Source organism: Crotalus tigris, unplaced genomic scaffold, assembly GCF_016545835.1.
Source record: "Crotalus tigris isolate CLP2741 ecotype Arizona unplaced genomic scaffold, ASM1654583v1 scf7180000018330.590113, whole genome shotgun sequence".
NCBI classification, from domain to species: Eukaryota; Metazoa; Chordata; class Lepidosauria; order Squamata; family Viperidae; genus Crotalus; species Crotalus tigris.
The window spans coordinates 164,887-189,351 of NW_024096945.1; the positions used below are offsets into that span (position 1 = coordinate 164,887).

A 24,465-nucleotide genomic window follows, 5' to 3' on the forward strand; every position below is an offset into this window, starting at 1 on the left:
CATTTCATTTTGGGGAGAAACTCCTTGCAGTCAGTATGGCAAGAGTTAGTTAGTACATTCCAACTACTCTCTGACTCTCTGCCTAACCAAAAATTTTCATTTTGACTAAAGACATTACTTGGATGAGTAATGAAACGTCTCGGTTTAATAAACTTTGGTCCAGTTGCCATGATTTAATCTTTTTAGATAAGTCCACAAGTCTTAAAGTTGCCATCTTGGATCCCCCTGCTGTAAAGTCAGGCACATACAGTATATCCCAAATCCAAGCCTTAAAGCCTCAATACATTTCCATGACATAAAAGGGACTGGGTAAGAGAAATCCTTTTTAAAATTACAGTCTTTTAGCCTGCATCTTTTGGGACTCAACTTTTAGAAACGCCCAACGATTGGGTTTGTGAGGGAATTTGGGTTTGAAACTACAGATAGTCTTCGACTTACAAGAGTTTGTTTACTGACCGTTCAAAGTTACAACGGCCATGAAAAAAGTGACTTATGACTGTTTTTCATACTTATGATCGTTGCAGCATCCCTGTGGTCACGTGATCAAAATTCAGACGCTTGGCAACTGACTCATGTTTATGATGGTTGCAGTGTCCAGGGGTTATGTGATCACCTTTTGCGACCTTCTGACGAGCAAAGTCAATGGGGGAAGCCAGATTCGCTTAACAACCATGTTACTAACTGAACAACTGCAGTGATTCAGTTAACAACTGTGGCAAGAAAGATTGTAAAACGAGGCAAATTTCACTTAACTGTCTCGCTGACCAAAATTCAGACGCTTGGCCACCGACTCATATTTATGACGGTTGCAGAGTCATATGATTCCCTTTTGCGACCTTCTGATAGATAGTCAATGGGGAAGGCAGATTCACTTCACATCCGTATTACTAACTTAACAGCTGCAGTGATTCACTTAACAACTATGGCAAGAAAGGTCGTAAAACGGAGCAAACCCCACTTAACAAATGTCTCACTTAGCCACAGAAATTTTGGGGTCAATTGTGTTGTAAATCGAGGACTACGTGTATTTTGGGTGCAGAAATTTTGCAATTCCTAAAAAAAGGACCATCACTCCAGAGGTTCCCCCCCCCCTTTTCCACCTTCGACTTCGGCCATCAATTGCATCTTCTTTCCCTGATGCTGAAAACAAGATTCTTGGCCCTTCCACCTCTGTTTCTGACAGAGTAAACTCACCCAGCCTAATAAAGAAGGCAGTGAATTTGCTTATTTAATTCTTTGTGAAATCTCTCTCTCTCTCTCTCCCCCCCCCTTTGTAAAAATCCAGCCGTAAATTTGCCGAACCCCTTTTTCATTATCAAGATTTCTATCCTTTAAAAGCACGAAAAAAATAAATAAGAATAAACTAAACAAAAGCTAACCTGTTTTAAGAACAGCCGACATGATTTGTCATCTTTTCCCAGTGAGACAATTTGTCATCCCTTGCCTAGAATCTGTTAACAAAACAGTCAAGCTGTGAAAAGGAGAATTCATCCCGGACACAGGGGATATTAAAGTACACAAAGGAAGGTGCTTTCCTACACACACACACACACACACACACACACACACACACACACCCTCCGCATCTCTTTAGACACAGTCATTTCTTTACAGTGATTAATCTATCCAAATTTCAGTGCAAGTGAGGAAAAGGGAAGGAGAACAAAAAAAATCTCTCAGTGAAGTACAGGTAGTCCTCAGCTTACGACCACAACTGAGCCCAAGATTTCTGTTGGTAAGCGAGACATTTCTTAAATGAACTTTGCCACATGTTGTGACCCTTTTTTTTGCCACAGCTGTTTAGTGAATCACTTGCACTTGTTAAATTAGTAACAGGCTTCTTAGGCTTCACCTTTGACTTTGCTTATCAGAAGGTTACAAAAGGGGATCACATGATCCCGGGACACTGCAACCGTCATAAATATGAGTCAGTTGCCATCACGTGACCGTGGGGATCTTCAGCAGTTGTACGTGTGAAAAACTCATAAGTCCATTTTCTCAGCGACGTTTTAACTTCGAACAGTCACTAAGTGACAAATATCATCTGTATTTTCAAGTCATTGTTCCTTGTTTGGAATGGGGCAAAAGCAAGATTTGCAGCAGATTTTTGCAGGCCCAGCCAGGGGTGATTGATTTCTCTACTCTATGTATCCCAAAGATGCTTTTTCACGAGGCAACTGGACTTCCTTGTTTTTCTTTGAAGACGTTTCGCTTCTCATCCAAGTCCAGTTGCCTCGTGAAAAAGCATCTTTGGGAAACTATGATCTGGATGACTGAGAATGTCCGTAGACATCTATTCTATATAGACTAGCATGGTCTAGTGCAGGGGTAGGCAACCTTGGCTCCTTTATGACTCGTGGACTTCAAATCCCAGAATTCCTGAGCCAGCCACGCTGAGGGGAAGGGAGAGGTTTCCAAGCTGAGCCATGCTGGCTCAGGAATTCTGGGAGTTGAAGTCCACGAGTCATAAAAGAGCCAAGGTTGCCTACCCCTGGTCTAGTGGTTAAAGCACCAGACTAGAAACCAGGAGACTATGAGGTGATTTGGGGCTAAATCATCAGGTGACCGTGAGTTCTAACCTGCCTCAGGCATGAATGTTGGCTGGGTGACTTTATGCCAATCACTCTCTCTCAGTCCAGCCTACCTCACAGGATTGTCGTTGTGGGGAAAATAGGAGGAAAGAGCAGTATTAGATATGTTCACCGCCTTGAGTTTTTTTAAATAATAATAATAAAGGCAGGATATAAATCAAATAAATAAACGCCTTGCATTGCACACTGATTTTAAGCCAAATCAACCATCCTGAGGGTCATCCAGCCAAGCTGGAAGGTGGGGAGATAAAAGGCAAGGGGAAAGGAAGACATCTTTGCCCATCCCCAAATTTTGCCTGGGGAATCTGCCACTGTGAGGGAAGGAGAACCTAGCCCTGGGCTCGGATTCCAGTCATGTCATTTGGGCCAAAGCTCCATAAGAAGAAGAAAAAAAAAGGAAGGAAGGAAGGAAGGAAGGAAGGAAGGAAGGAAGGAAGGAAGGAAGGAAGGAAGGAAGGAAGGAAGGAAGGAAGGAAGGAAGGGGACTGACAGTCCTTTGCTTCGGTCTCCCTGTCCCCCCCCCCCAGGAGCCCTCCCCTCCCCAAAGCAGCAAAAGGAAGCAGACAGTTTCAAGAATGGCCCCGTGCAAGTCTATAATTAGAGTGGGACGGCAACTCGAGTGCCCCACAGCCTGCAAAAAGATAGTAGCTTTGAGAGGGTGAAATTGCATGGAATGTGAAGGGCAGAGGGGGGAGAAGCACTTGGCATGATCAACCTTTCCCCTTTGTGCAGCATCCTTTGGAATATAAGGGTCCCTCCAGCCCTCCCTCCTTCCCCATTTCTCCTTTTCACAAAGTCCACATAAATCTTGTTCTTTATATCCAGGCCTATCGGTGATCAGGGCTTGACTTTGGAGATTTGGAATGGCAGAGCTAAAAACCTGCACGGGACCCTTAGGAAGATGGAGTTGATACCAACCTTCCCTTGGGGAGCTAGAGGTCCTGCAGAGCCAGGCGTTTTGCCCACATTCTCCAGTGGACTTCTCTGTGAATGTGTATGCATAGGCTCCTACACATACCCCCACTCTCTTTTTAAAATACAAAGTGTGTGTGTATATATATATATATATTGCAGCTGCTGTGTCTTCACGAGGGTGAGATTGCCACCTAGTGTTCATTTGTTTTTCTTTTCAAGTTGGGGAAGGCAGGTGAGCCTGAAGCGGAAGGAGAAAAATTCACTTTATGTGTTGGAGGTTTCCCTTCAGTGTGCATCATCCCATTGGCTGAGATCCGGTGCTGCTGTCTGTTTTGGTGGCTGCATGGTTCTTCCCCAAGAGGAAGGTCATTCTGTGACCTTGGGTGTCTTGTAAGCCCCTTGTAGTGTACAAGTTGCGTGAAGTGTTACTACCATTTTATGATGCCTTGGTAAGACCACACTTGGAAGGTTGCATCCAGTTTTGCTCACCACAATATAAAAAAGACTGAGACTCTAGAAAGAGTGCAGAGAAGGGCAACAAAGAGCAGAAAAAGATGATTAGGGAACCGGAAGCTAAAACATCTAAAGAATGGTTGCTGGAATTAGGTATGTCTAGTCTGATGAAAAGAAGGACTAGGGGTGACATGATAGCCATGTCTAAGGGGTTGCCACAAAGAAGAGGGAGTCAAGCTATTCTCCAAAGCGCCTGAAGGCAGGACAAGAAGCAACGGATGAAAACTAATCAAGGAAAGAAGCAACTTAGAACTGAGGAGAAATTTCCTCACAGTGAGAACAATTAATCAGTAGAATAGAATAGAGTAGAACAGAACAGAATAGAATAAAATAGAATAGAATCTTTATTGAGAATAGAATAGAATAGAATAACTTTATTGTCACTTTAAATGTACACTAATCAACATACATTAAAATGAAATTTCATTGCATTCAGCTCTCAAAGGATAACCACCTCCAATATACACTACATAAACATGACAAAAATATGCATATATCAACACACACACACACACATATGACACAGAGAAACAACACAGAACCGCTTCCCTCCAGAAGTTGTGGGTGCTCCAACACTAGAGGCTTGCAAGAAGAGATTGGATAGCTATTTGCTGGGATGGTAGGGTCTCCTGCCTGAGCGGGGGGTTGGACTAGATGACCTCCAGATCTGTTATTCTGTTAAGTCCCTGCCTGAAATCCCCTGAAAATTGTTATTGGGCTGACTTTAGGGCCTTTTGAGACTTAACCAATGGGCTTACCTGCGCATCAGTGCAGCAATCTAGAAAATGTTGAGATAATGAAGCATCTTTTTTTTAAAAAAATCTTTATTTCTTAGTCATCCTCTTTTTCCTCTTACTTTCTAGCTGGGGAACAACATGGTTGTAAATAAACCAACAATTTACAATCTTCCATTAGTTGGTCATGGATAGGTCACAGAAAAGTGAACTAGTAGCATTAGGAGAGGTGTGTATATATATAAAAAGTCCAAGAGTACTGAAGTTGTACAGGTCCCCTTGATTTGGCTACGTCCAGACTAGGTGTAATCTTGGAAAAAAGAGACTATAAAACCCATCAGTATAGCTTGGAGAAGTCCAGGTGCATATAAAAACCAAGCTTTCCTTTGCTTTTGCCTCAATTTTCCCCTAGTTTATTCATCTCCCTATGGATAGGATTGTAGCTTGCGTAATCTCAGTCTTCGGAACATGAAAGCACCAAGATATGGAGGAATTGGGTAGATCGGGTAGAGCAGGGCTAGGCAACCTTGGCTCTTTTATGACTCGTGGACTTCAACTCCCAGAATTCCTGAGCCGGCCATGTTGAGAAAGGGAGAGGTTGCCATGCTGAGCCATGCTGGCTCAGGAATTCTGGGAGTTGAAGTCCATGAGTCATAAAAGAGCCAAGGTTGCCTACCCCTGGGGTAGACTAACATACTTTGGGCCAGTGTGTTCTCAACCTGGTCAGCTTTAAGATGCACGAAGCTTTGAAAGCATCCTGTCGTAGTGTATTACTGTGTGGTTTGGGAATATTATTGTTTCGGATAGGAAGGCTCTGCAGAGAGTGGTGAGAACGGCAGAAAAAGTTTATTGGAAGTTCACTTCCTTCTATCCGGGACAGGGCATGGAAGCGATGCTTGACCAGGATCCGCAGAATTGTCTGGGATGCTATGCATCCTCTCTGGGAGGAGGTTTTGCGGTATCCGAAGCAGAGCAACTAGATTCTGTAACAGCTTTATACCATAGAGTAGCAACCTCTCAAGACTCTTTTGTCCACTATGTATGGAAGGGACCTTGGAGGTCATCTAGTCCAACCCCCTGCTCAGGCAGGAACCCCTATACCATTTTGGACAAATGGCTGTCCAGTCTCTTCTTAAAAACTTCCAGTGTTGGCGCATTCACCGCTTCTGGAGGCAGGTTGTTCCACTGGTTAATTGTTCTAATTGTCAGGAAGTTTCTCCTTAGTTCTAGGTTGCTTCTCTCCTTGGTCAGTTTCCATCCATTACATTTCCTATTATTCATAAATATAAACTAGGTCAGGTTGGTTTCATGGGTGCCAAGGATGACCCCACTTTGTCAACAAGACCCCGTAAGTCAGTGGTTCTCAACCTTTCTAATGCCATGACCCCATAATATATTTCCCCATGTTGTGGTGACCACCAACCACTTATACATCACCGGGTGCCAGGGGCGTGGCCAAAGAAAATAGGAAAAAAATGGCGGACAGCCTTGTTTGGTGACCCCCGTGAAATGGTCGTTCGACCCCAAATGGGGTCCCGACCCACAGGTTGAGAACCACTGCCGTAAGTGAAAGCCATTTAGTTACATTCACCACCCAAAGCACTGTTTCTCAACCATGGCAGCTTTAAAATGGGTGGACTTCAACTCCCAGAATTCCCCAGCCAGCCATGCTTAAAGTTAAGATGAGATGAGGTGGGGTGGGCTGGGCTGGGCTGGGCTTAGCTTATTACGAATAATAGGAACCTAGGCTTAGTGGTGAACTTGTACAAAAATTGTCTGTTGTCATTATTTGGTTTATCCAGGTCTGGAAAAGAACCAAAGGCTTTTGGGATGTGTGGCAGGCTAAAATTAAACTCTTCATAGGCAAAAAGTAGCTTTAAATCTAGCTTGTCACCTCTACTCTAGAATTACATATTATAAAATGTTGACTCTTTGAAGGACATTTTTATTATCCATAGCGCTTAGAATTATCTCAGTGGTTCCTAGTAGTTAGAGAAGACAGAGGTGATTGAGCGCACGGGACTCAAAGAATGAGATCATGAAATCATGCATTAGGAGGAAATAATTAAAAAAAAACAACTTACTAATTTAGGGTCATCCTGTTTATTGTATATTTCAAGTAGGACGCAGCAATGCTTTCAATTCGGTGTCCGTTTAGTGTTCTGAAACTGTAAAATCCCAAGAGGAAAACTCATCTGCTTTAAAGCGTTAAGTACAGATTCTGCTGTTTTTGCCCTCCCTTTTAGAGATAAATCTGAAACACTTTTTAAAAAAGATCATACCTCTGGCTATTAGGTTTTGCAATAACCAGCAGTCAAAGGTAAATGTATAATGTAAGCCTTAAAATCAGTTATAAAATGTGCGATACAAAATAGGGGAACCCAATTCAGCCTCGTGGTTTTAAGCTCTGATTGCAGTAAAATAAATTAATGAATCCATGCCACATTGCAAAAGTTTCCCAGCTATGGCTATTAAAAATTCAACAGAGAACAGATACATTCTAAACATAAAACAGAAGCCATGGTTAATGATCTAAATATAATAATAGAATGGCAAGTGAGATAAGAGAGTTTCAAAAAAGTTTTAATCTATCTCTTAAGCTTGGGCAAACAAACTATATTCTCTGTCTGTCTGTCCATCTGTCCATCCTGCCATCAAATTTCTGTACTGCCTGTCCCACTTGCACGAATTTTGGCAGTTTGCAGATAAAATTATATAAAAGCCAACATTAAAAACAAAATTGAAACAAAATTAAAAAGAATGATTGCAAAGTTAAAAGGCAGAAGGAGTACTTTTTGTACATTTGCTTTCCAAGTAGAGTGATCCTCATCGTTGTTCCTGTCCCATGTTAGTTATTTCATGTTGAAACTTGGCTTCAGATTTGTGTTTAACAAACTTATCCCCAAATTAAGATACACCAACACAGGCATTCTGCCCATGAGTTGAAGAACAAGCCAGGAAGATATCTTCAGTTAATCATCGTTTCCTAGTTGATTTGAAGTGGGCAAAGGTGTTGGGAGTTTTCAGAACAGATCAGGATTTATTAAACCACAGTTGGAAGTTGGCTTAATATTCTGCTTTGTTCCAAAGGCATTAAGTATCATTTCCTATCTGATGGCATAAGAATCACCGTAACAAATCAACCATAACAGCAACAAAAAACCAAGACTCATCTCTGTTCAGATTTTAAAAATGTGTGAAAACGTAAACGCTCATCCCGAGTAATAATCGAAAGTCTTAATTGGCTTCTGTAGATGCGATTACCCAAAGCCGCCTGTGCAGAAGAAGGGAAGGCATCGCTGCTCTGTTCTGCAAGTGGAATTTAGTGCGTTCCCAAGTCTTTACCCCTTTGTCTGCAAATGCAAAGACAAAGAAGATCAATGAAGAGAGGATTTATGGGGGGGAATAGATTTAGGCAAGAGTCGGGTTATAAATTCAAGAGATGGGAAGAGAAGCAGAAAGGAAAACAGAAAATAAGCAAAATGGATTCCCGAGGAACAAAGTGTCTGCTTTGTCTGAACAGCGTTTAAAATCTGTTGTAGAGGAAATTCACAAAGGCAGCAAGCTTTAGAAAACTAGGAAACAGATAGTCCTTGACTTACGACCACAAGTGAGCCCCAAATTTCTGTTGCTAAGCAAGACAGTTGACTAGTACTCACCGTCTCCTGGTGATTGGCCCAAATTACCCTGCTGGCTTGCAGGGCTAAGGCAGAACTAGAACTCACAGTCTCCTGGCGATTGGCCCAAATTACCTTGCTGGCTTGCAGGGCTAAGGTAGAACTAGAAAACTCACCGTCTCCTGGTGATTGATCCAAATTACCCTGCTGGCTTGCAGGGCTAAGGCAGAACTAGTACTCATCGTCTCCTGGTGATTGGTCCAAAGTTACCTTGCTGGCTTGCAGGGCTAAGGCGAAACTAGAACTCACCGTCTCCTGGTGATTGGTCCAAAGTTACCCCGCTGGCTTGCAGAGCTAAGGCGGAACTAGAACTCACCATCTCCTGGTGACTGGCCCCAAGGTACCATACTGGCTTTCATGGCTAAGGCAGAACTAGAACTCAGTCTCCTGATTTCTAATCCAACACCTTAACCACTACACCAGACTGGCTTTCCTCCCCTGCATCAGTTTCATTGCTAGGCCTAAATTGCAGGAAAAATTTGCTCTCCTTTAATCTCTCAACATTCCTGGCCTAGACACCAGCCTCTCTCTTCTGTGGGCCGTGGGTCACGTCAAGAGTGCCTGAATGCAGTTAACTGGTCCAATCTTCTCCTCTGCCTTCAAGAAAGGCATAAATGATTAAGCCCAGGCACTTGCTTAGTTTTACAGCCAATGGCTCATGATAACTTTCCCCACCTCCCCTGGAAACCAGGTCTTATGATAATATAGTAAAAATATTAAATTAGAAAATGCCTCACTAAGGGTGATAAAACCTTACTGCAGTGGAAATAGGTAATTATTCCCAGCTCAGCCTAAAATGACAGTTTAAAAGAAATAAAAATGTTACTGCCCAGTACTGGCTTTCGCAGATTGTGATAAAGGGGAAGTTAAATTTTAATTCAGGCGAGTCTCCTGATTCAACCCCGGGCCTTGCACCCAGTTGCAAGCCCTAGCAATTACAGATGCTGTAAGCTACTCCTGGCCTTTGATGGTTTTTGACTCCTTCTTTTCTTCCTCCCTACCTGGCTGCCTCTTTGTGCCCAGATAGGAAATGCAGATTGGAACTAACTTGGCAAATTGTTTGGGGTGGGGGCATCCCCCTGCCCCCCCCCAAATCAAAACCAAATGAATCACTGCTCGTATCGTAAGCTAGCTAAGATGGAGTCCTGCTAATAAACCAAAGATTTTCTCTCTGTGCAGGTAGTCCTCGACTTACGACCGTTCACTTAGCAACCGCTCGAAGTTATGACCAACCCCCCAAAAAGGGGACTTAGGATCCAGATTGGAAGTTCCAATGATTGGGTCTCCTTTGCGATCGCGTGACATGGCAACAATACGGCCACATTGACAGCCATTTGTAGCATCCCCTGGTCACATGATCACGTTTTACGACGGTCTTCCTGGGAAACCGGCACTTCCTGTTTTCAGCAAAACTATACCCGTTGTTATTGGTTCACTTAATGACTGTAGTGTTTGCTTAACCACCACCACAAAACAGATTGTAAAAATGTGTTGCTCGTGTGAGCAACCCATTTTGCAACCATTACGACGTATGGCCATAACGGGCAGGCTCCATTATGCTCATATGCCGAGGACTGCCCGTATTGGTTAGAAGTGATTGTTTCAATCTCTTTAGGAACATAAGAATTCTGCTGATTCAGACCCCACTTAGTTTCCTGCACTGTGAACCTCAGTATTTCTTTTTTTGTTGTTCAATATTTTATCAAATTTTTTATGATCACAATCCTTCATATTTTATCAGCAACATATTGTCTGGGTTCTAATATTTAGTTTACTAATACATGTTAAACTCCTTTTTCTCTACCTCATTTTTCTAACCATTGATAAAACGTATCCTATGTTCTAAAAGTATTCTGAATCTTCTTTCTCTTTCATTTTCAGTCTGTCCATTTCTGCACAATCTAAAATGTTCTTAATTATCTCTTCCTCCGCTGGTTAACCTCAGTTATTTCTGACATTTCGTAAACCAGAATTCAAGGGGAGCGGGTGGCTCTGATCCATCAAAATACAGCTAGTCCTCGACTCACAGCCGTTCATTTAGTAACCGTTCAGAGTTACGACAGTACTGGAAAAAGGGACTGATGTGACGTCCATTTTTCACACGACCGTTGCAGCATCTCCGTGGACACATGATCAAAATTCAGACGCTTGACAACTGATTTGTGTTTATGACTCTTAGAGTGTCCTGGAGTCACGTGATCCCCTTTTCAGAGAAGCAACCTAGAACTAAGGAGAAACTTCCTGACAGTTAGAACAATTAACCAGTGGAACAACCTGCCTCCAGAAGTGGTGAATGCTCCAACACTGGAAGTTTTTAAGAAGAGACTGGACAGCCATTTGTCCGAAATGGTGTAGGGTTTCCTGCCTGAGCAGGGGATTGGACTAGATGACCTCCAAGGTCCCTTCCAACTTGATGATGATGATGATGTCTGGGGAAGCCGGATTCACTTAATAACCACATTAGTAACTTAACAGCTGCAGTGATTCACTTAACAGCTTGATTTTCAGAGTTTTGTACTTTTTCCTGTAGGCAGACGTGTAGATCTATAAAAGGCGTTCTCCTGCCACTTAGAATATAGCTGAGCCTTTTTTTGCAGCTGTAAAACTATCATCCCTCTCGATGCGTCCTTGTCTTTCTTTCTCTTCATAGAGTGAAATACAAGTGCTAAATTCTGCCTCACAGAAACATTATCATATTCAAAGGCTCCCAACTTATGATTGTAAGAAATATTGCTGCCTATAAGCCCAGATTTTAAAACCTTTAGATATCCATTATGTTGACCTATAGTTAATTTCATAATTACTACCTTGGGCTTGATTGAGGAGCCTAAAAAATAAAGTTTCTTTTTTTTTTTTCCTGAAGCATTCATCCTTTCCACATCTCCTCTCCCAACATAGTCCCCTTGGAGCTTTTTTTAAAAATCTTAATTTTAATTGTTTTGTATTTTTTTATCATTTTGGAAGCCACCCAAAGTCGCTGCAGCATTGAGATGGGCAGCATATAAACAAACAAACATATAGAATTCCTCCTTTCCAGTTTTAATTTGGAAACAGGAATTGCCTGAAAAATAGAGGATTTTTCTCTCCTTCCTGCAACCCTTGTTTCTTTTTTAAGTTGGGAGGATTGTGTCTGTTCACATTTCTTTTTATTATTATTATTATTATTTAGCATTGCTGCTCTGAGTAATTTTGCCTTATATCCGGATTTCATTAGTTTTAAAATAGAAAGCATGTCTTGTTTGCGTAGCATGTAGTTTGATTGGTTGGGATTGCTTCCTATGAATAATGTTTGAATTATTCTCCGCAAATGGATGCATCTCTTTCCATACCACGATAAAATATACAAACCAAGCACTTATCATGGAAGGAAAATATTTAGGAAACTGGGGATTTTAAAACCAGGCTTGGCTATATTTATAAATTCATGAAGATTATTAACCTTACGCTTTGCAAAGCTTGGCTAATTATCTGTGGGCTCTTTAGGAATTTTGGACAGCTACCTAAATTAGAGGTATCCAAGCTTGGTGACCTTTAAAAATTTGTGGACTTCCAGCTAGCCAAATTTAAGACTTGCGGATTTCAATGCTAGCTGGAGAACTCTGGGCGTTGAAGTCCATAAGCCTTAAAAGTCACCAAGCTTGGACACCCCTGACTTGAATAGTATCTCCAGTTGTATATTTATATATTTAACGTCCGTGATGTCTGCAAGCTGTTGTTTTTCTGACTCTGTTCTACCTTCCTGGCGTTTGGACCTATGACTGCTTCTTTATCGCGTGTAACTCCCCCCCCCTTCCCAAACTAACTCATCTTTATTTTAATTCAGCGAACAACATTCCGCTTGTCCAAAAAACCGCAATCAATTTGAACATCATTGCGGGCTTGAGTTGATTGTCTCTCCTTCAAGTATTATGTCAGTCTCAAGGAAGAAAGGATAACATATATGAAAACGAAATTACGATCCCATACAACCTGGCTGATTGAATCGTCCGTCCTTTCATTGCCGTGGTTCTCGTACATTCCTATTAAAATATTCAATCTTGTTCCTTTCTTGAAAAGCCTTGTTTGGAAAGGGCAAACTTTGAAGAAGAACAAAAAAAACAATCCCTCATTCCCCGGAGAGATGGAATCTAAGGCTCCTGTCGTATTTACGTATTGGGAGGCCACGTGTGTGTGTGTGTGTGTGTGTGTGTGTGTGTGTGTGTGTGTGTTTGTGTGTGTGTGAGAGAGAGAGAGAGAGAGAGAGGGAGAGATGCATTGCACAAGGTCTCTGCAGCCCTGGTGTTTATTAATAAATATGCATTTTTAATTATCGGGTGGCCTTTTTGCTTGAAGAACCAGATGACGTGGCAGGTCCTACCCTGGGTAAATTGACCTTGGGATGTTACTTTTCCTGCACATGCATACACACACAAACACACCGTCCCTGCAGAATGTGCCTACAGCAACATGATTTCATGGGGGCTGTTGAGGTGATGTTTATTGGTTTATTCGTCTCAGAAGCATTCCAATTAAAATAAGGGCATAGTATATATAACATAAAATTTAAAATATAAAATACAAGATGAAAATATTCAAGGGGTGGGGAACGATGGCCCCTTTTTATGACTTGTGGACTTCAATTCCCAGAATGCTGGCTCGGGAATTCTGGGAGTTGAAGTCCACAAGTCATATAAAGGGCCATCGTTCCCCACCTTTGGTCTGTTCAATGATTTGAATCATGTGTTGTTAATGTTAATATGTTAACAATATAATGATAATAATAATAAAGTTGGAAGGGACGTGGAGGTCATCTAGTCCAACCCCCTGCTCAGACAGGAAACCCTATACCATTTCGGACAAATGGCTGTCCAGTCTCTTCTTAAAGACTTCCAGTGTTGGAGCATTCACCACTTCTGGAGGCATGTTGTTCCACTGGTTAATTGTTCTGTCAGGAAGTTTCTCCTTAGTTCTAGGTTGCTTCTCTCCTTGATTAGTTTCCTCCCATTGCTTCTTGTCCTGCCTTCAGGTGCTTTGGAGAATAGCTTGACTCCCTCTTCTTTGGGGCAGCCCCTGAGATACTGGAACACTGCTATCATGTCCCCCCTCGTCCTTCTTTTCTCTCTCTTTGCTTTGTTAAGCAAATCTGGTTTTCCCGTTGAGTTTGCTTTTCAGAGGGTCGCAAAAAGCGATCACGTGACCCATGAGTCAGTGCAACTTTCATGAATACATGCCTGTTGCCAAGCGCCCAAGTTTTGATCACGTGACCACAGGGATGCTGTAACTGTCATAAGTGTGGAAAAACGATCATAAGTCACTTTTTTCAGTGCCATTGTAACTTTAAATGTCACTAAATAAATTGTTGTAGGTAACAATAATAATAATGATGATAATAATAGTTGGAAGGGACCTTCGAGGTCATCTAGTCCAACCCCCTGCTCAGGCAGGAAACTGAGGACTGCCTGTATAGCTTATGCATCAGAATCTTCTCACCTAATGATCAGCCCCTGGATAGAGTTAGCGAACAGGTAGCTTGGCAGTACATTATACCTGGAAGATGTTTTGATTTCTCCGTGTCATTTCTCCTCCGTAATCCTGGAATGCTGCGGAGAGTTTTAGCAGCAAGAAATAACCGGGTGCAATGCTACTTATCCCAAATACAGTGGGCCAGGTGCCGAAACCCGTGGAGACCCCTCTCTCTTTCTCCTTCTTATTTTATTGACTTTATTTTTGTTGCTTTTCTTGCTTTCTCCTGGTTCCTGAGCGAGCTAGGCTTACAAACCTTAATAACTTTTAATAATTTAAAATTGTTTGCGTTTCTCTGCCTCCTGTCTCTCTCTTTCCTCCAGGACTGAACTGTATCGATCACTGTTTGGCAAGCAAGTCCATCTGCAAGAAGGAGGCCAAGCCTAGTGATCCGAAGGCCACCTTTGCAGGTTCTGGAATGTTCTCAAGTTGGGATAGTTCCACCACCCTACAGTAGGCCTCGTTCAGGGAAGCCAAGGTAGCATTCATCCATTTGATGGAGAAGGAAGCTGCCATCCATGATCACACTGGGAAGACAGAAAAAGTTTGTGTCCTACTCCCCACCCCACTTTCTCAACTTCTCTCAAGATGAGCATGTCAATTTGTCATGCTGTTTCCTGTGGGATCTTCAAGGACACAGTGATCGCCACTGTCACTGCATCCCGATGGATGGATGGATGGATAGATGGATGGATGGATGGATGGTGACGCAACTTGCTTGATGAAAAAAAAAAGACCTTCCTTCACGTTTCCTGAAAAAACAACAACTTGGTAATACATTGCATAAGTGGATGTTACAACATTGGCCCCCAAAGTCGTGGAATAAAATTGGATTTAATTTTTTTTAGTGTGTGTGTACACAGATGTGTTTCTTGTAGAGAAAGAGATGCTCTTCTCAGTGAGTGCCACAGGACAATACTTAAGTTCTTTTGATTTTATTCTTAATTGTCCCATCTCAATTCTTTAGTTGTGCCTTTCCTGTAGTTTGAAAGTGGAAATCTAATTTTTTGAATGTCTCTTTGAACAGCCCTGGAATGTCCATCCCTCCCTCCCCAAAAAGTTGGGTGATATATTTGGAAGCTAAATTATCATGTTCAAAGATCAAAATTCCTCTGCCTTGACTGACTGCACTTTCAAATCTGGAATGCTTACAGCAGGGGTCTTCAAACTTGGCAACTTTTAAACTTGTGGACTTCAACTCCCAGAATTCCTCAGCCAGCCCTGGGAGTTGAAGTCCACAAGTCTTAAAGTTGCCAAGTTTGAAGACCCCTGGCTTACAGGAACCCCGTGGTTCGAAATGAAACCCACCGTTAAAAAAACTGAAATATTTTGCACACCCATCTTTAGAGCAGAGGCCGTTGGATTCTTCCTGTTCTTATCTATTATTCATCCAACTGATAAATACTTGCGAGTTTTTGTCCTAGTCCAGAGCTATTAATATATTTAATTATATTTGCTAGTAGGGGTTTGAGGGGGCCTCGCCTTATCTTCTCCTCCTTGTAGAAGTGAGTTCCTGAGTAAATCTGCTAAAGTACAATTCACTTGTTTTGATTCAGAAGATCAAAACGCTGGAAATTAAAATCTCGTAAAGTGGATTTATTAGCCTGCTGTGATCAGTCTCCAGTGAAGATTATTTTGTATAAATATGTCCCTGTGTGTAATAATACAACACACTTATACTGATTGTCTTTGAACTCATGAATGCGTGCAAACACACACTCACACAAATGTAGCCAATAAAGTATAGTCCTACACTTTTATATTTGGGTGGATCTAATGTCATATGTGTATGTGCCTTGAATGATAAACGCTTTTCTATATATCTATTGAGCTTAAAAATCAAAGTACCATTTCAGCTAATAATTAAGAGAGCTTTCCATATCAGCTGTTTAAATTAATAATTAAGAATGAGAGCTGAGTACCTATGTTGTAAGGATTGCAGTGCTGATGAAATAGATTAATTGCCGAGGAATGTTTTTTTATTATTTACTTATCAAGTTTAGAATACTGCCCATCTCACTGTCTAAGTGACTCTGGGCAGTTTACAAACGAAAGAACATTCAAAGGTGAAATAACCTAATGTGGAATTAGTAAATTCAATGACAAAATATTTAAACTAAAACAATAAATGAATTAGAAAAGTCTTTTATATTTCAAATTGACTCAATATCTTAACTTTTCCACCAATGTATGAGATTTCCACACTTGGAATATTGCATCCAGTTTTGGCCACTGCGATGTAAAAAAGATGTTGAGACTCTAGAAAGAGTACAGAGAAGAGCAACAAAGATGATTAGGGGACTGGAGGCTAAAACATATGAAGAACGGTTGCTGGAATTGGGTATGTCTAGTTTAACAAGGAGAAGGACGAGGGGGGACATGATAGCAGTGTTCCAGTATCTCAGGGGTTGCCCCACAGAAGAGGGAGTCAAACTATTCTCCAACGGACCTGAAGGCACGACAGGAAGCAACAATTGGAAACTAACTAAAGAGAGAAGCAACCTAGAACTAAGGAGAAAATTCCTGACAGAACAATTAACCAGTGGAACCACCTGCCTCTAGAAGCTGTGAATGCTCCATCACTGGAAGATTTTAAGAAGAAACTGGACAGCCATTTGTCTGAAATGGTATAGAGTTTCCTGCAGGGGGGTTGGACTAGATGACCTCCAAGGTCCCTTCCAACTTTTTAATTATTATTATTATTATTTTCTTAAACATAAAGATTAGAAACGTCATTGTGGCTGTTGTTTTTAGCAATTAGGTCAGCACTGTTTTGGTGTTTTGATGCAAAAAAAATATTAGTCCTCAACATATGGCCATAATGGAACCTGCCCATTACGATTGTTAAGTCATAACAGTCATCAAACAGATCAGTAACGTGAGTGATTTTATTGCCTTTTTTTGCAGTGTTTGTTAACGCGGCAAAATGGCCACCGCAGCTATTAAACCACTTAGGCAAACCCACTTTTCACTACCGCTGCCATTTTGCCAAAAATCAGAAGTACCAGTTTTCAGCAAAACTGTCATAAAAAGCAGTTGGATAACCACGGGATGCTGCAAATGGCTATAAATAAAAGTATGCTGCTGAGAGTCTGAAGATCTGTCACATGACTTTGAGGGGGATTGTTAAAATTTTGAATCCTGATCCTAAGAAGTCCCAAGGTAGATCTGTCATAACTTCAAATGGGCGCTAGGGGTAGGAATGCAGTATTGTAGGCTGACTCTGCCCACTGCCTGGAGTTCGATCTTGACCGGCTCAAGGTTGACTCCGCCTTCCCTCCTTCCGAGGTTGGTAAAATGCAGACCCAGATTGTTGGGGGAGGGGCATCTGCTGACTGTAAACCGCTTAGAGAGGGCTGTAAAGCACAGTGAAGCGGTATATAAGTCTAAGTGCTATTGCTGTTACTGTTGCTAAGCGACTGGTCATAAACCAAGGACTACCTGTGTTGTCACCTGCCTAAGCTTTGCATCTGGGCCAGATCACACACCTGCAAGCATTGGGTGACCCGTAGGCAAAATACAATTTGTGATAGAAAGCGCCCACCTGCATGAATTCCAAAGCTACTTTTAGAAAACGAAATACTTTGTGAATTCCCATCAAGGTGTATTCTGCAAGTGAGGGCATAAGGGCAGTTACACCCGAACAAACATACCCCCCAAAACCCCAACATTTTCAAATTTTGCCACCTCCCGAGGTGCAGGAAATATCTGTGTCAAGGTGGGTATTGAATTTTGTCTTGGAAAATGTATATCGCGTGGACGAATAAATCTTTAGGTGCATTTGCAGCAAAGTCCTGGCTGTAGATCTTGGGGAGGTGCATTGATTTTTTTCATCTTATTTTTCTTTTCATCCATCTTTGCATTCCTTGCTTTCCTCAGCTCAGAGGGGGTCAAAACAGTTCCAAGAGAAGCTGCTTTCAAATGACACCCTTCACGGTGTGCCATTTCTGCTCCTGGAGTCTGACAAGAAGCAAAGGATGGGAACTAATCAAGGAGAGAAGCAACCTAGAACTAAGGAGAAATTTCCTGTCAGTGAGAACAATTAACCAGTGGAACAACCTGCCTCCAGAAGTGGTGAATGCTCCAACACTGGAAGTTTTTAAGAAGAGACTGGACAGCCATTTGTCTGAAATGGTACAGGGTTTCCTGCCTGAGCAGGGGGCTGGACTAGATGATCTCCAAGGTCCTTTCCAACAAATAATAATAGAGTTGGAAGGGACCTTGGAGGTCATCTAGTCCAATCCCCTGCTCCGGCAAGAAACCTTGTACCATTTCAGACAAACGGCTGTCAAGTCTCATCTTAAAAACATCCAGTGTTGGAGCATTTACAGCTTCTGGAGGCAGGTTGTTCCACTGATTGTTGTTCCATTCTATTGTTCCGTTCTATTCCGTTAAGGAAATTATTTTCAGTGGTGAAAATGTCAGCCTGTTTTGTGTCTTTTGCCAGATTTTATCAGACTAAGGATCACTTCCTTTGTAGAGGTATAACCATCCATTTAGTGACCATTCAGAATTAAAACAGCACTTTAAAAAAAGGGACATGACCGTTTTTCACACTTATCACCGTTCTGGCATTTTCCACAGTCATAAAAATCAGGATGCTTGGCAACTGGCCTCTATTCTGGGAGTTGAAGTCTACCAGTTTTAAAAATTGGGCAGCCCTGCTCTTTAACGGTTTCAGGAATGAATGAAAAAAAAAATCTAATTAGGGTAGCAGGTATTTGGAAACTAGAGGATTTCAAGCTTGAAACATTTCAAACTTGAATCCTTGTGCAAACTGCTGCAAAGAATATTCGTTATTTGCACATGGAGAATTTGCTTAGCTTATTAAATTGTAGGTGACTTCAGACCTCCCTTAATACTTCAAAAAGATACTTGAACTAAGATTTCGATAGTATGTAAGTGCCTGCAAATGTAATGATTTATAAACTCAGTTCACCGAAAGGGGTCCAATTAACTAATTGGTTTGACAGTCTTGTTTTATTAACTACTGTGTACTTTGGTGTTTTTTTTATAAATACAGTAGGTTTATTATTCTGAGCATTGCAGATTAGACTTGCAAGTTTAACCTTTCTGTTTATAAACTCAGTTATATTCTTCTGGGCTAGGGTTTTATGACTGGTCACTCATGGCTAAGTAACTAACTAATGGCTTAGATTATGGCTACTATCTTCCATAAACATTTTCTTTGATTATTGAAACAAATGGGAAGATGAATGTGTAGGAAGGCTGAATTTAAAAACATGATAGTTTTCTCTTTCATAAATAAGACTTCTTTGGTGTTCATAAAGGTAGTCCTTGACTTACAACCATTTGTTTAGTGATTGGTTGAATTTACAACTGCACTGGAAAAAAGTGACATGTTACCGGTTCTCACACTTATGACCGTTGCAGCATCCCCACGGTCACACGATCAAAATTTGGTCAGTTGGCAACTGGCCTGTATTTATGACCCTTGCAACATCCCAGGGTCACGTGATGGTCATTTGTGACCTTCCCAGCTGGCTTCCACTAAGCAAAGTCAATGTGGGAAGCCACATTTGCTTAATGACCCTGTGATTCACTTAACAACTTCAGCGATTTGCTTAACCACCATGGCAAAAAAGGACGTAAAATTGGATGCAACTCACTTAGCAGTGGAAATTCTGGTTCCAATTGTGTTTGTAAGTCGAGGACTGCCAGTACATTAGAGATTGGCAAGACTAGTTCTATGCCAGCTTATTAAATTGTAGGTTACTGTATGCCTCCTTCCATCCATGTTGGATTTCAACTTCCATTATTCAGCACTTAGCCTGGCCATTGCACCAGAAAAATCCTTCAAACTGTGTTTGGTAGTCCTGTAAGTGGTGCCTTCAGCCTTAAGTGAAGGTTTGAGATATCTTGGATGGCATCCCATTCCTGCTTTGAGCAAGGAGCTTTGGGTGAGAAGATGGTAATACTGCATGGGAAATTTAGGTGCACATGGAGCAAAGGGATTTAAATACGGAGAGAGAAACATACTGACTTTGGACCAGTTTGTGTCCCTGTCTTGGTAAGTGCTGTGCTACAGAGGTGGCATCTTTAGTAGGGAATCCTTGTTGCATAATTTGAGAAACCATCTTCTCTTCTTCTCTTTTCTCTACTGTTCTTCCCTTCCCCTCCTCTCCCCTCCCCTCTCCTCTCCTCCCCTACTCTACTCTACTCTAGACTCCACTCTACTCCCTTCTCCCCTCCCTGTGCCGTCCCCTTCCCTTCCCTTCCCTTCTTGTGTCAAGGCCAGGCAGTGTAAAGTGGTGAGGAAGTTTGCTTTTACTGGCTTCATAGGTAATCCAGGAAGGACTTCCTCTGCAGCCATCCTCTTCAACCTTCTTCTCCAACCCATACCTTCTAATGATGTTGAGTGAGATAGACCACTTAAGAGCTCCTTATGGAGAAGGCTTCTATACAAGGTTCTCTTTAAAGCAATGTTTCCCAAACTTGACAATTTTAAGGCATGTGGACTTCAACTCCCAGAATTCCACAGCCAGCGTTGCTGGCTGTGGAATTCTGGGAGTTGAAGTCCTCATGCCTTAAAATTGTCAAGTTTGGGAAACACTGCTTTAAAGGATAGACTGAAGAGATCCAGGTTCCAAGTCATGTAAGTGACATCTTCAGTTGGACCTAGAAAGTCACTGTAAATAAAGCTTCCTAACTCAGATACATGAGGTGAATATGTTTTTTGTGTCTTTTCATTTTTGTCTTGTGTGATCTTTGTAAATTTCCCTTTGCTGCTGACTGGAGTTTGCCAGCTGAATAGACATTCAGTCTCTCTCAAACACCGATTGTTGGTATTCACCTTGTTGGAAATGTCAGAGAGAAAGAGAAGTTGAATCAAGGAGACTCCAAAATGTTGAATTTAGCTTCTAAGCCAGTGGTTCTCAATCTGTGGGTCGGGACCCTATTTGGGGTTGAATGACCATTTCACGGGGGTCGCCAAACAACGCAGTCCGCCATTTTTTTCCCCCTTTACCTTAGCTGTGCTACTCCCTTTTATTCTATTGGCTTTTGAAAGCCAATAGAATAGACTCTCTTGAACAGAGTCTAATTCTATTGGCTTTCAAAAGCCAATAGGAATTGTCCAGGCTGTCTCTGCCCTGCTGAGCCCGTCAAAAGTCCCATTCTGCAAACGGCACTGCACCAGTTGAGTAGTCCTCGACTTACGACCGGTTGAGTAGTCCTCGACTTATGACTGGTTGGAGGGTCGTGGCATTAAAAAGGTTGAGAACCACTGTTATAAGCAAACTTTTGATGTGCCTCCTTACCTAAACGATGCAACGCAGTAAGAATGCAGACCTTCAAAAAGTCTTCAGCAGAAGGGAAATCCACATGGAAGATCGGTTTTCTTTTCCCAAGAGGAATATGGTACATTTCCAAAAGAAACATTTTTTTGCTTGGGTAATTTTGGAGCTTGGTCTAATTTTCACAATGTCACTGAAATGTCTAGAGAGGTTTGCTACTGCTGGAAATAACAGTGGCCTCGGTTAAACAGCTATATTTCTGATGGCAATTGATGGTATCATAGCCAAGCTTATTTTGAGTTATTTTGGTCACGTGCCTTCCTAAACTAGGATCTTAGATAATCCCCCACATCTCTCTCTCTCTCTCTCTCTCTCTCTCTCTCTCTCTCTCTCCTTTCTCTTTATCTCTCCTCTTTTTCTTTATCTTCTTTCTTTTTCTCTCTTCTCTCTTTCTCCTCCACTTTCTCTTTCTCTCTTTTTTATTTCTTTCTCTCTTCTTTCTTTATCTCTCCTCTTTCTATTTATCTCCTTTCTTCTTCTCTCTCCTCTCTTTCTCCTACATTTTCTCTCTTTCTCTCCTTTTTCTTTCTCTCTTCTTTCTCTTTATCTCTTTCTCTTTATCTCCTTTCTTTTCTCTCTCCTCTCTTTTTCTTACACTTTCTTTATCTCCTCTCTCTCTCTCTCTCTCTCTCTCTCTCCTCCTGTGTGAGTGTGAGTGTGAGAGAAAGAAGTGACTAGGCACACAACATACACGAGGTCAGAAAATGTTTCCAAGTCTGCAAGTAGCTTTTTCTTTAAAATCACATAGCAAGAAAGGGGCTTTGAACCTTCCTGCTTATTTTAATGAGAATCGTGTCCCTCTTTTCCACCCAGACAGTTCTTATAGGCAGATTGTCATTAGTTCAAGCAGTGCAGAACGGTGCCAAGTTTAAAACAGCACAAGCAAAGGCCAAAGTAGAAATGGGTTCTTCAAACAGGGAGTGGGAAGGGGTTTTCATTATCAAGGCTAGGAACAAGGATGGTGTAGATCTCTCTCTCTCTCCCTCTCCCTCTCTCTCTCCCCCCCCCCTTTACAGGTAGTTTTTGATTTACAAACGGCCACTTAGCAACTGGTTAAAATCATGACGGATCCCCGAAAGGTATTTAACGGCCTGGTTCTGGAGTTCCAACAGTTCCTTCCCATGGTCATGTGACTGCATTTTGGGCACTTGGCAACTGGCCGGCATTGATGGTCACTTGGAGTGTCCTGAGGTAAAGTGACCACAATTTACAATTATTATTATTTTTTACAGAATTGTCATGTGAGCCTCTGCTTGGTTGCTTTATGGTGTTGAAAACTGATGAGTGTCAGTACCCGGATCCATTTAATTGTGTTTGTCTAAAACAGTGCTCTGGATTCTCACAAGACCTTGAGCCATACATTAAACCTCACAATCTTGGCTCGCTAGTAACAAGCTAGTATTGACTAGTTTTGGTTCAGAGAAGAGTGGTGAATATAGTAAGGCTCCAACTTTGTTGTGTCCTTGCTAAGGCACTCAAGGTCGTCAGGTTTATTCATTTACTTAATTTGTATCCCACCTTTATTATTATTACAAATAACATAACGTGGCAATCATATCCAACACACCTTCCTCGTCCTTAGATTTTCCCCACAACAACCCTGTGAAGTGAGTTGGGCCGAGAGGGAATGACTGGCATCAAGTCATCCAGTTGGCTTTCATGCCTAAGGCAGGACTAGAACTCACTGTCTCCTGGTGATTGGCCCAAAGTCACCCAGCTGGCTTTTGTGCCTAAGGCAGGATTTAGTCTCCTGCTTTCCAGCCCAGTGACTTAATCACAACACCAAACTGGATGTTGCCAAAGGGCAGTTCCATTATTCTTGGGCAGGTCTGCTGGCTGTCCAATTTACCAGTATTGGACAAACCACAGGTTCCATCTCAGTTTAAGGAGAGCCAACAGTGGAAAAGAGGGACAGCTAGTAAAACAACAAACAATATTTGGGTGGCCAACGATCCAATTGAGAACGGCACTGTCTGCTTATCCTAGCAGAATCCAAGGTCCCTAGATGCAGATTCTTGCGCTTCAAAAGAAACAAACTGGTTGGTGGTCTTAAACTCTGTTCCTGAAGTTCCAAGAGCTTTGCCGACACCCCCATTAACTTCATTCCTCATTAATGGAATGCTGCGTCTGTGTAGTCTACTGCAGTGGCCAAAAAACTAACACAATCATATAGGCTGCATCAACAAAGGAAAGGCATCAGAATCACGAGAAGTGATAATACTGTTCTATACTGCACGAATGAGGCCACATTTGGAATACTACATCTAGTTCTGCTTACCACAATACAAAAAATAAAAGCCGATGCCCTAGAAAGGGTGCAAAAACCTAATACAATCCTGGGTTGTATAAACAGACATAGAATCAAGATCACACAAGGTATTAATACCGCTTTATAAAACCCTAATAAGACCACACCTGGAATACTGCAGCCAATTTTGGTCACCATATCACAAAAAGGATGTTGAGAGTTTGGAAAAAAATCAGAGAAGAGCAACTAAGAGGATTAAAGGCCTGGAGACTAAAACGTATGAAGAACGGCTGTGGGACTTGGGTTTGGCCAGTCTAAAAAGAAGAAATAAGGGAGACATGATAGCAGTGTTCCAGTATCTGAGGGGCTGTCACAAAAAAGAGGAGATCAGGTTGTTCACCAAAGCACCAGAGGGAAGGACGAGAAACAATGGTTGGAAGCTGACCAAAGAGAGAAGCAACCTGGAATTAAGGAGAAACTTCCTGACAGTGAGGACAATCAACCAGCGGAACAGCTTGCCACCAGAAATTGTGGGTGCTCCATCACTGGAGATTTTTAACAAGAGACTACTAGACAGTCACCTGTCTGAGATGGTATAGGTTCTCCTGCTTGAGAAGGGGGCTGGACTAGAAGACCTCCAAGGTCCCTTCCAGCTCTATTCTATTGTATAAAGGATCTGGGAGCTAAGTGGTATGATGAGTGGCCAAGGGAACTAGGTATATTTAGCCTAGTGAAGAGAAAGATTAGGGGTGGGGGGACATGATAGCCGTCTTCCAATTCTTGAAGGACTTCTGAGGAGCTTCTACCCATTGCTTCTTGTCCTGCCTTCGAGCTATGGCGAAGAAGTCAATCTCCTCATTGCTGTAATGAGGAGATTGACTTATTCGCCCCAGCACCTGAGAGAAGGACCAGAAGCAATGGGTAGAAGCTCCTCAGAAGGAAATCCAAACTGGAACTAAGGAGAAATTT

General features: G+C 41.9%; 1 protein-coding gene across 1 annotated transcript in view; it reads left to right on the forward strand.

Moving 5' to 3' along the window:
- Positions 1 to 15,692, forward strand: part of AATF (apoptosis antagonizing transcription factor) — a 121,055-nt gene extending 105,363 nt beyond the window's left edge. Inside the window, 1 exon segment of the mRNA XM_039350413.1 lies at positions 14,256 to 15,692. Within this exon segment, the coding sequence (XP_039206347.1) occupies positions 14,256 to 14,319 (64 nt within the window). The 3' untranslated portion in view covers positions 14,320 to 15,692.
- Positions 15,693 to 24,465: the final 8,773 nt, after the last annotated feature.